Source organism: Caenorhabditis remanei, chromosome II, assembly GCF_010183535.1.
Source record: "Caenorhabditis remanei strain PX506 chromosome II, whole genome shotgun sequence".
Taxonomy (NCBI): Eukaryota; Metazoa; Nematoda; class Chromadorea; order Rhabditida; family Rhabditidae; genus Caenorhabditis; species Caenorhabditis remanei.
Genome location: NC_071329.1, coordinates 4,619,280 through 4,631,928, shown reverse-complemented (window position 1 = coordinate 4,631,928; position 12,649 = coordinate 4,619,280). Strand labels below are relative to the sequence as shown.

At 39.4% G+C, this 12,649-nt stretch overlaps 1 protein-coding gene across 1 annotated transcript; it reads left to right on the top strand.

Moving 5' to 3' along the window:
* Window positions 1–10,410: 10,410 nt before the first annotated feature.
* On the top strand, window positions 10,411–12,116 carry GCK72_004529 (uncharacterized protein; the record flags this gene model as incomplete). Its single annotated transcript, XM_053724737.1, has 6 exons — window positions 10,411–10,487; window positions 10,595–10,822; window positions 11,274–11,598; window positions 11,648–11,772; window positions 11,828–11,932; window positions 11,975–12,116. The coding sequence occupies 6 exons, from the start codon at window positions 10,411–10,413 to the stop codon at window positions 12,114–12,116; spliced, it is 1,002 nt and encodes a 333-aa protein (XP_053588931.1).
* Window positions 12,117–12,649: the final 533 nt, after the last annotated feature.

Sequence of the window (12,649 nt, the reverse complement as noted above, 5' to 3'; positions counted from 1 at the left end):
CAAAATAGTTTTAGGAGTCAAACCAGTTTTTGATTCCGGCAACGCTTTTTTGCTCTAAATGATCTTTGAAATTCTGAAATTCGAAGAAAACTTGACGCTATTGACCTAAAACCTTTGGAGCTATTGGCGAACCATTTTTATTACATCTGCGCTCCACCGCAAACGAGAGGCTACCGACGAGAGAGACATAGAGTTTATTTCTGCGCTGACACAGACTCGCTCTCTTTCAAAAGTTTTTTTGATGTGAATTATTTTGAAAAATAGCGAGAATTGGTCGAAAACTGTAAAAATCTGGCTCGATAATCTCTCGTTTGCGACGGGGCGCAGTTGTAAGAAAGGATGGGCTGCTAATATCTACAGTACCGGACAAAAAGGTATCAACTTTGGCTGTTTTCAGTGGAAAATGGCCAACTTTGACCGTGTTCCATTAAAATTCTGATTGTCACACCAAGAAAACTTGGCTCTTGTCGGTTATTTTGGTCCTTAAAATAATTTTTGGTCTTTAGAATTATTTTTGGTCCTTAGAATTATGTTTGGTCCTTAAATTTTTTATTAGTGAATCGAGATGATTGGTTTCCAGTAGAGCCTCTGGAACTTCGACCACGACCGCGTGCTCCTCCTGATTGTTGTGTTTTTATTTGAGGAAGAGGAAGGTTTGCTGGACAAAAATTGGGCAAACTCTAGGGGAAATGGAATGAGAAATTGATCAAGCTTATGTTAGTGCAGAATCGATTTCAGGTGACTACAATTGCGCTCCACTGGAATCAGTGACAAATTCAAGCAATCGACACGTACAGTACCGTGCAGTAAGATATACAAAAATGACCAACTTTGAGACTGTGTTACGGTAGCCCTGATGGCCCCCGTAAAATAAAATTTTTATGGATCAAATAGATCAAAAGTAGAGCTTCATTTTTGTAGTTGACAACTTTTTTGTACGGACAACCCCTAGAGAGTTACGAATCGGCAAAGTATTGACCAATTTCAGGGCAATATAGAGTGATTTTTGAGCTGTCCCTTTAAAATGACCGTAACTCTCTAGGGAGTGTCCGTACAAAAAAGTTGTCAACTACAAAAATGGAGTTCTAGACTTGATCTGTATAATCCATTAAAAATATTCTTGATGGAACAATAAGTATTACCATGACACACTCTCAAAGTCGGACGTTTTCAAGTGAAAAAACCAAAACTTAATATACTTTTGAGCGGTACTGTACCCTAGCAGTGAGTAGTGAGCACTAGAGTTGCATGAAGACGGAAGTCGGAATTTTATGGAACTCTGGTGAGCACGGAATAAAACAAAATGGCGTACAGGTAATCAGAGGACAGAGTGATTTCACAAAAACCGATGGATACAGTAATCAGGTTTACTGTAGAAATCACTGGTTGCTAACATAGTTGTCCGGTTTTTGTTTTTGATTCCGGAAAAGGAAACATGGCATTCCGTACAACTATAGTTGATTTCATAAATAAATTTACAATGAGATAACCAGACATATCGACCAAGTATCGACCAATTTCAGTGCAACATAGAGTGATTTTTGAGCTGTCCCTTTAAAATGGCCATAACTCTCTAGGGACCGCCCGTAATAGAAAGCTGTCAACTACAAAAATGAAGCTCTATTTTTGTTCTGTATAGTCCATACAAAAATTTTGTTGTGGGACAAGCGAAATGGAAAAGGATCCGGAAACTTTGGAGAAGATGATGCGGCTTGTGAGGGAAGAGATAACTGAAGAACATGTGATGTATAGTTTTTTTTTAAATTTTGACCCTGTTACACAAGATGGAATAAAAAATAAGATTTTGAGAAGTTTAAAGCATTCTGTGAAAATCTAATCCTTATTTTGAAGACGTAAACCTAGTAATTCTGTTTCGGGCCTTACAAATAGCCTTTCAAGTCGGAAACACAACAACAGTCTCATGGTACATATGGTGTTTGGAACCGGGACGATTTAAAACTGGGTTGATTTAAAACCGAGACAATTTGTAACTGAGAAAACGTAAGAGAAAGGGCAGTTGAGAAAAATGTCGTGTCTTAAAATAACAAAAAGTCAGATTGATGAGTTTTAATGCAGTTTTCCAAGTCAGAAATAATAATTTTTGAAATCGGCGTGTTAGAACTAGTATGTGAGCCAATGTTCAGACTAGTGACACAATTGGTTCAAAACTGAGAGAAAAGGTGAAGGACTAGCTTTCCAGGGTTTTGATATATTATGCCATTTGAAATACCCTCAAAAAGTGAGAAAAACCGGTGATGGCCTAGAAAACCAAATTTTGCGAATTCTAGGCCACCGTCTCCAGAAGCCACCAGATGTGTCTTAGTGGCGGCCTGGAAAACTTCTTCTCGAGTTTCTGAGACCTAGAATCCCGAATTTTGAGTTTCTTTTACAAGAAGCTCTGATACAATAAAATTTATCAGTTATTACAGTTATTATAGGATGACAAGACAATACCCAAAGCAAAATGATTTCTAATAACCTGGATTTTTTCTATTCCATGGATTCTTGTAACAAAAAAACTGATGAAAAGTAATACAAAAAAACAACAAAAAACACGGAGGGGAAATCGAACTTGGGCGAAATTTTCCAAAAGAGAGGTGGCTACCGACTGCGCCAATCGAACACATCTCACGCTGCGAATCCGGGAATTTATAAAGAGGAGACGTTTTGAAAGTTGAAAAAGGAAGGGAGACCGAGGACCTCCTATGGATAAAAAATGATCAAACATTGATCTCGAAACTTCTTATTACAGTAACCTGCTCAGAAATCTGAAAGAAAATTTTCACTTACGCTGTTTTTCTAGAATTTCTCTCCCGAATCCTGTAAAATGTGTGGGTTACTGTAGTAAATTTTCAATTTTAAAAATTTATTTTACGTGTAATTCGAAACCAGAACATCGTTTCAGGCATAGTTTTTTTTTGCCCCGTGTCATCCATTTTCTTGTTCATTTCCCACTACATCGTTCGCTATGGAACGTGAGTTCTCACTAATCGAATGAAAAAAAAGCTTGATCTCGCCCCGCCCCTCACCTGACCCCTCTGGGAAAACTGAGTTCCTTGAGAGGCAGTTTTAGAAAGAGACAGTTCTCAAAAGGGATGGTTCCAGAACAGAACAGTTATGGAATGAGAAAGTTCTGGATAGAATGGTCATCTGGAACATGGACAGTCTCGCGTGGGTTTCAGGTGCAGTTCCGAAATGTCATCAGCCGAACTTTTCAGTTTGGAATTCTAGGCCACTTACATCAACAAAAGTAATTTTCAAAATCACTACCCCCTCTTCACTACCGTACTTTAATTCCAATTATGCATTCGATCAATATTAGAATTCACAGTTACAGTATCATAATAGCACGACACACGCCTTACAACCGCGCTCTATTGAAACCAAAGAAAACTACGTACGAAATTGAGAGACTTAGAGAACAATAGACAAATTTCAATAAGATTTCGGTGGAGCGCAGTTATAAAAACTGAGCTGAGCGAATATATAATCTTGGTCTTTCCAATTGAAAATGTCCAACTTTAAGAGTTTGTCATGGTATCACTGAGTACTCCACAGTATGAATTTTTAATGGATCAAATAGATCAAAAGTAGAGCTTCATTTTTGTAGTTGACAACTTTTTTGTACGGACACTACCTAGCAAGTTACATATCGACAAAGTGATCTCTCCCTCCAAGTGGGATTTTCAAGCTGCTCACTTAAAATGACCATAACTTGCTAGTGAGTGCCCGTACAAAAAAGTTGTCAACTACAAAAATGAAGCTCTACCTTTGTTCTGTATAATCCATTAAAAATCCACTTCGTAGGACAATTTCCTTTTTCCTTTTTACTACTAATTTTTTTTTCAATTTGAAAAAAGTTGGCAATAAACCTTCCAAACAACTTTTAGAAAATTGAAACAAAAAAGAGAAAAGAAAAACGAAACAGATGGATTCGATCCACAACCTCACCGATTGCCACCCCCGCCCTCTACCACCACAGGTAGTTGGCCAGCGACGAAATACGGACCATATACGCGTCCGCGCCGGACTCAAAAAGAAGTAGCTAAGGACGATATGTGTGCGTCATATACGGTCCGTTTAGAGTCCGAAAAAGTTGCTCCTCTCCCTCCCACCGCCAGCCCCTTCCCTACTTTGTTCCCCGGTTCAGATCGTCATTTAACAAGGAAGATTAGTGATAAAATTATTATTTTATTTAAAGAAAGATAAAAAGGAACATTGAAAATAATGAAAATAAGAAGAAAACATAGCAAATTAGACATAGAAATCACAAGTTTGTCGGCCAGTCGTGTCCTTGAAATCAATCGAAATCCAATTGTCGTAGAAGCAATTTCCAGTCGTTGATTTCCGTTTTTCCCTTTGTATTTCTGAAAAAAATCAATTAATTGCGGAATAAAAAATATTTATTCAGTTAACTTACTTTCGAAAAAGGGTTCCTCCTCCGAACAAATACAGATGTCGTGTTTGAGAAGGAGTTCCGGCCAATTTTATCGAATTTCCTCACTAAAAAATTTATTTTGAATAGAGAATGTTGAATACTATCACAAACCTTTGAGGAAATCGAAGAATAGGTTCCATTTCAGCTATCGCCGCTGTTTCTCTTTTTGGGATCATCGGACTGACTGAAAACATACTAATTTTTCGATCATTCACAGTTAAATGCGAGAATTTTTCACGAAAAAAATTAATTAAAAGAAATTTCAATATAAAAAACATAAAGAAAGGCGAAACTTTCGAAAAATAGGGAAAGAAACGTAAAAGCTCCGTAAATGATTAAAAAATTATCATTATCCGAGAGGAGTCCGAGAGCTTCGGAAGAGCTGCTGCAAGCGGCCGCCGCGGCCAGTCCATACGGACTATTTCGGCAATCCATATACGGTCAGCGCTGAGTCCGCGCGCGGACGCCTGCCGCCCACTCCCTCCTCTTTTCCCGAAGTCCACACTGCGTCCATATACAGTCCGTAGCGGGCCACATTTTCGCCGCGGACTCTATGCGGACGGAAAATGGGACTGAATCCGCATGCGGACCACACGCCAACTACCTGTGACTGCGCCACGGAGGTACAAAAGTAGGATCCAAGAAGGGCATAGAAAAGAGGGGCGCGCGAGGTCTATCCTCGCAGTACAGGGACCAAATTAAATTAAATTTGATCTATAGATCACAAAATTTATAGTCATCATTTCTGCAAGGAACCACGAAGGCGGGATGGCGGTTTCGTTTCTAAAACAACAAACACTCATTTCAGGTTGGTTTTCTACTCGAAATGCGTTAGTTTTTCACGATTTTGTCGATTTTTTTTTCGTTTTTTTTTCATTTTCATCTTTTCCGTTCGTTCGTCCTCTGCCGGGGACGGTTATAATGCTCTTAGCCTTATTAATTAGGAACTCTTCCGAACTAGGTAGAACTTTCTAGAAAAATTGGAGAAAAATAGCTTGCTAGAGGTCTGATTTCGGTTCCTGTGGACACTATTCTTTTTTCTTTTGATTTTCTTTTTCTATATTGGATTTAAGCCAAATTTCTCTTTGATTGTTATTATTTCTGGTTCTTTTCGAAAAAAATATAAAAAAGAAAAAGAAAATTAAAAAGAAAAAAAAAGAAAAAAGAGAATAGCGTCTACAGGAACCGAACCAAAAACTCCTGCCGCCCAAACCCAACCTCTTCGCCACTAGACCAAAGGGCCGTTCACAGGTGAATCGCGACTTATGGGGCTGGGTACAACTTATCATGCGAATAATTAATGATTTATTTGTAAGTGAGGTATAAATCACAAATAATTCGTGAATTATACTCATTTCGCGAAAAGTTCATGTATAATAGGTGAGTCGCGAACTGATTTTCGCCACTCTTCTTTTCATACTTGCAAACCGGGCCGAAACGGGCCGACACGGGCCGCGCGTAACTCGCTTCAAACTCAATATTATGAGCTGAAAAATATACCAAAATGTAGATCTCGACGAGTTCTATGTCCGTGACCCACTACGGGCCGGATGGCTATTCGTTAATGTACCGCGGGCCGGGAAAAAGTGCCAAAAAACGCGAAAATGGCCAAAAAAGCCATTCTAGCCCGGCCCGCGGCACATTACCGAATAGCCATCCGGCCCGCAGTGGGTCACGGAGATAGAACTCGTCGAGATCTACATTTTGGTATATTTTTCAGCTCATAATATTGAGTTTGAAGCGTGTTATGCGCCGGCCCGTGTCGGCCCGTTTCGGCCCGGTTTGCAAGTATGCTTCTTTTGTTCATCTATTGTAGACAAGCCATTCGCGACTTTCCAAATGTACGCCTAATGGGTACAAATTATACGTAAGTGACAAATAATACGTAAGTGGCGATTCACCTGTGTTGTGCAATTTGGATTATCTGGCGAGTGAAGACAGCGGTTCCCCTTCGCTCCCATCCGGTCGACTTGTATGGTTAAGAATCGATATCAGAACTTCAACTTTGAGATCAATTTTCTTGATTCCCAGCAAAATTTGAAAATAGTTTTGGAAACCCCAGCGGATTTCCTTTGGGTTCCTTCCCTAGGTGGTATACGTGGAGCACGCCAGACCGTCCATCTTTCCCTCTCCGTTTTTCTCATTTTCGAACTTTTCGCTGATTCAGATGACGTCACGTCATCTGAATCCTTGTCGGAATCAGATGGAAGGCGGCGAGGAGGAGTGGAAACTCTCTCCTGACTATCTTCCGCTTCTTTTTCTTTTTCAAGACAAAATTTTTGGTTTTTGAAGTTTTCAGCCTTTTTCTAGATTATCAGGGATTCTGAAGTCTCAGGGATTCTGAATCCCTCTCAAATTTACTCCAGCCCTCAAAAATTATCGCATTGACCCTTTCTCTGAAACGATTCCTTTTTTAATTGCACCAAAACTCTGAAATCTACGGATTTTAAGCTATTTTTCTCCAATTTTTTCCGAAAAATTCTTTTTCTATGTTTCCTGGCCTTCTGAATTTTAGGAGACGATAATTTTACTTAGATCTATTCGAAATTTCGTGTCGTTCTGTCTTTTTTTCCGACTTTTCTACTGGTGACGTCGTCAGGTCATCTGAATCCTCGTCAAATTCAGATTCCTCTATTCTTCTTCTCCTGCACTCGTTCTTAGTCGTTCCACCTCAAATCTCAGATTCTCAGACTTATGGCGCGTTTTTGACATATTATTGATCTGCATGAAACATTTTCTTATCTGTTGTCATACCCTCTCTCCCTTGTATCATTCCGGTCTCTTCAACGTATCTTGCTCACTCAATTCCTTGTTTTATAACCTTATTGCAATTTGTTCCTGACTATCCACCATCCAACTTAAATCTCAAAGGTGATCGGAGTAGGGATGCGAAGTAGCTTTAGGATTCTCACAGCAATCCCCTTAGACACTTCGTCTAAGGCTCTGAGCACCCCATAGCGAAGGCATCATATCTCTCAAAGTAGCTCTGATGTTGGGTCGGCCGCTGCCAGGCTTCCCCTTCAAACGAGTGAAATGATTGTCTAAGACGTTGTCTTACCTTCCTCCGGTAAAATCGCCCTATCTTTATCTCCTTACAATCTCATCGATTGGTGGTCTGGTTCAAAATTGCTTCTTATCCTTGCCTTCATGTTTTTTTTCCGGTGATCCCCTTATACTGGTGTAGCATAAGTGGCATGTCCCTCCTACAATAAATAAATGCAAATACGTCGTCAGGTCATCTGAATCCTCCTGCACCCCCATCTGAGCCGTTCCTTCTCAAATCGCAAGATGTTTTTGTTTCCTTTCCTTTCCTCTTGGTTCTAGTCAAATCAGACAATTTTTGTGTCTCTCCGCCTTTTTTCCCACGTCACGTCATCTGAATCCTCTCGAGATTCAGATGTTGGTCCCCTCCCTAAAGCCGGCTATCTTTGCGCAAAAAAAAAATCTTTGTCAGAATCTGTCGAGAGGCGGTGAGAGCTCATTGTAGATCCTCCAAATCATCTTCCCACTTTTTTTTCGTAAAACTGAAAATTTCAGTATTTTTTCCGAAAAATTCCTTCCTGACGTCTGCTGGCCTTCTGAATCCCCTCCAGTAACCCGGAGCTCGTCAGAAACAACTCAGTTTCTGTTTTGGCGCTAATTTCTCTTGGTTCAAGTCAAAACCTCCAATTTTTGTCTCATTTCTATCCATTTTTCCGACTTTTCCACTGTTGACGACGTGACGTCATCTGAATCTTCTCCAGATTCAGATACTGTGATTCTTCTCCTCTCAAGCTCATCACACTTTGTTTCCTTCTAAAATCACGCTATCCATGCGATTCCATACGTTTTTCCGAAAAAATAACTTCTGATGACGTTACGTCATCAGAATCTGTCGAGAAACGGCGAAATCGTGGTGTAGATTTTTCTGGTCATCTCCTCATTCTTTTTCACCTTTTCTTTTGTAAAACTGAAAATTTTAGTATTTTCTCCGAAAATTCCCTCCTGACGTCTTCTGGCCTTCTGATTCCCCTCCAGCAGCCCCGAGCACTTCAGAATTACCACAGTTTTTGTATTTTGTTCTAGTCAAAACCTCCAATTTTCGTCTCTTTCTATCCATTTTTCCGACTTTTCCACTGTTGACGACGTGACGTCATCTGATTCTGAATCCTCGCCAAATTCAGATTCCTCGATTATTTTTTTCCTGTGACCCTTCTTAATCGTTCCATCTCGAAACTCAGATTTCTAGACACTCTGGCCCATTTTTCTGACAGTAGTCACCAAAACTTCTGATGACGCCTTCAGATGTAGTCTGGTTGTGTGCAACTAGTAGCTACTCCGAGACGAGCTCCTTGGCGTGTCGACTTTCGAACTCAGGTATTTTTGGGCCGAGTTGCCCTCAAATTGGGCCATGTGGCGCTGAAAATGGGCATGGTGGCCCATTCAATGAGGGCCACTATGCCCATTTTCAGGGCCACATGGCCCACTCGATGGGCAAAGTGCCCAGATTCGGTACAACGCGCGGCATTTCGCTCCTTTTGCTCCTTCCCATTCAGCAATATAGTTAACAAGGTTACACATATTTGTACTTTCTACTATTTATTTGTCAAATTTAAACAGAAAATAATAATAATTTCAGTAATTATGGGAAGTAATAGGGTAAAATAAACTAAAATTGTCAAAATATGAGATGGAGAATAGGAATACAGAAGAAGGAAATAATTTTTCGTGAAAACTACAAATATTCAAATTACGACAAAAAATTCAGAGTAAATGCAAAAAATTTAAAGATAGAAGACGGTGAAAGATAGAAGAAGGTGAGCAGCTGGATAGCGTAGTTGATGGTGATTATTGTGTTGTTGAAATAATTTTTTGTACAGCTGAAATTTCATGAAAATTGAACAAAAACAAATAAAAAATACTGTCTTACCTGATGAGTCGAGTGTAGATTTTTTTCATCTTCTGTTTGAATAAGTAGCATAAAATTGAAAGACGATAAAATTGTGAAAGAAACGAAATAAATAAGAAAAATTGTGGCGAAAAATCAGAGTGTGCAGTAGAGCGCGATTTCTCAACTTGTGCCCACTTCGTGCCCATGCTGTGCCCATCCTGCCTCACCAAGCGCCCAACCTGTGCCCACATCCACCAACTATTTCCTATCTCTCAGCCTGTGGCCCAACCTGTGCCCAACTAGTGCCCACTGGGACATGTGGCCCTTTTTGTGGGCACTGTGCTCTATTCACGGGCCACATGGCCCAATCGAAAGTTTCGTTGCCCTACCCTTGCCCAAAAATACCTGAGAACTTGATTCTAATCATTCTGGAAAGGTCTGCCCGTCTCTTTTGCTTGAGTTACAGCAGTTGAAGCCCGTCTAGATCTCGTTTGATCATTTTAGACGTGTTTTCCTTTCTGATTCCAATTCGTTCGACTGTAGAGATCGTCGGGGTGCTGTATCATCTGTCATAATTTTCTACCTCAAGTCTATCTCATCTTGACTCTCATCTTGTCGTTTGGCTGCACTGACTCCTGTGCCATCAGCTGAGTGTTCCTGATCCCGTCAGCCAAACCCTACCTGCCTTTCTTCATATTTGTTTTTAGCGCCGACTGGTCTTACAACATTTGATATGAAAGTTCTTGAGATATGGGTCATTCTTTTTGGCTCTCGGTTTTCGATCGATTTCGAACCTTTTTTATACACATTTGATTAACCGATAAAAGACAATATTTTCAGTTCTTTTAATTACTTTTCAAAAAAATCTAAAATCTGCTAAGAAGCTTCAGAAATCAGTTTTTGAATTTACCACCACAGCGGACATGAAAACTCAATTAGAGGCCACCTGTTGCGCTAGCCACGCCGTGGGCAATTGCTACATTCAAACCGACCACCGCATCACACCGTAAACCAACAGAGGAGTCCCTCATACAGACCAGCCGCACAGAGTGGTTCTCTCACCAGTAGTCAAATCAATACATTTATTCTCCTTCCCTTACAAATGAAGCCCTTACAATTATTGGACACTCCGTTTCTAGTATTCCAAAAGATTATAAAACTGATGGAAATTATTGATTTGTAAGTTATCAATTTCATTCAGGATCTCTCTTCCCACACGGATAATCAAATTCGTGCTGAGTAGTAGTTTCTAAATGATTTTTCCAAGAATAAATTGAAAAATTCAGATTCGAAATGTCTCAAACATCAAAAAGAATGTTCGCTTGCATCAAAAATGCAAGACGCCGAGTCCAACCGATTTTTCTGTTCAAAATGGAAAATGGTCGAATGATTCGTGTGGCTGATTGTGAGAAAAATGGCTTAGACCCGGAATTCGATATCGTTCTGACATCGGAGAACGTGGAAAAAGATGTGCTGAGACAGTTGAGAGTGAAAGAAACAATCTTTGATGTTTGGTAGGTCAATGGTATCGGTAGAGCACAGATTCAGCTCCAAAGTTTGGTAAATTTTAGGTTTCCAAACTCAAGTTTCCACACCGCGTGTTGCCCTAACACCTAAATCCATTCGGAGTTTGAGAACACGGGTGAATAGCGCAGTCCCCATTTATATAAGTTTATTGAAAAAAAAATTTCGACTGCCTTCTCACCATGGACTTGGTCACAGAAAAGTTAATTTTCTTTTAAAAAAAATATTTTTCTTAAAACGTCGTGGAAAAGCTTCAAAAACCATTTCTGACACATTGTGATGACTATGGCATCCAAAAACGAGGATCACAAAAAAGAACATAAAAAAAGGGCAAGAAATCGTTTTTGCATTTGGGCCCTATTAACTTCAAAATAAACATAGTGAGAACACTAATCACACTCTCGACATGATTCAAAATTTCGAAAAGAAAAAGTATTTCAGTGAAAAAAACGAGAAGAGCTTGAGTTGTTGTCTTCACAACGGATTGAAGGAAGAAGATATCGATTCTCAATTAGTGGATCTCTTCAATTATCTATCGGATCTTTTCAATAATAAGACTGTCACTGTCTGGCTTCGACCATCTCATATTGCAACATCTTCTTTTCTTTTTTCAAATCTCAAATTCGAAACTTGTCAATTAATTAAAATTATAGCAAAATCTGACATATTGTCAAATGACGGTGTGTCACGAATACTGGAAATTTTGAAGCCTACGATTGGGATCGCTTTGAAGTGTCATATCGAGAAAGGTTTTGGTCCGAAAAATGTGAGTTCAACCTTTTACTTTCTCATATTGTTTCCCTGTATTTTTACAGATTCTGAATCTCCCGCGACTCTATATTTTCAAGGCTCGCTGGATCACTTTCGATGATCTACTAAATATGGAATGTGAGACGGCATTTTTAAGACATCATTCATTCACAGAGGAAGACGTCAAAAAGTTCATAAATCATTGGATGGCTGGGAGTAAGTAATCCTAAGCTGATGCATCTCAGACTGAGAGGTTTTAAGATGACTCCAAATTGGGAGCACATTCTGGAAGGAATTAATTATGGAGTATGGGATGAGAAGGAAAAGAAGAAAAGGCCGAGGATTTTTCAGTAAGATTTCAATTCTGAAACTTCATTTATATTCATTTTCAGAGACCATTACATCTACAGAGTGAAAGAAATTGACTGCAAGAATGGTCTGGATTTTGAGAGAAAGAGTGATGGAATGATTGGGACAGTCATGCATCAATCTGACCAGATTGATTTCTTCGTGTGGCACGATATACAATTCTGATTCTTTTGTCCTCTGTATCTCGCATGTTAAATGTATTTTTCCTTCAATAAAGAGTCAAGTGCGGGCACACTTGTCGTCTATCTCTCGGAACAATATCTTTGCTTGTGAAAATATAATAAAACAAGTAATAATAAATAATAAATAACGTTTTTTTTTTACATCAGGTCTACATAATTAGGGAGCTGCTTTGAAAATGTTTCTATTCTTAGCTGTGGATGCTACATTTTTTAAACCTCGTCCTTTTTGTAGAGCGCAATTGCTACATTCAAATCGTAGGATGTCACCACATCACACCATAAACCAACAGAGGAGGTCTCTCAAACACATCAACCTCGCAGAAGGGTTCCCTCACCAGTAGTCAAATCAATATATCTTCTTCTCTTCCAAATGGAGCTGAAAATGTCTCAAACATCAAAACTAAGGACCAAAATAATCGACAAGAGCCGAAAACTTTTAATGGATCATACAGATCAAAGGTAGAGCTTTATTTTTGTAGTGAATAAATTTTTTATATGGATTCTCCCTAGCAAGTA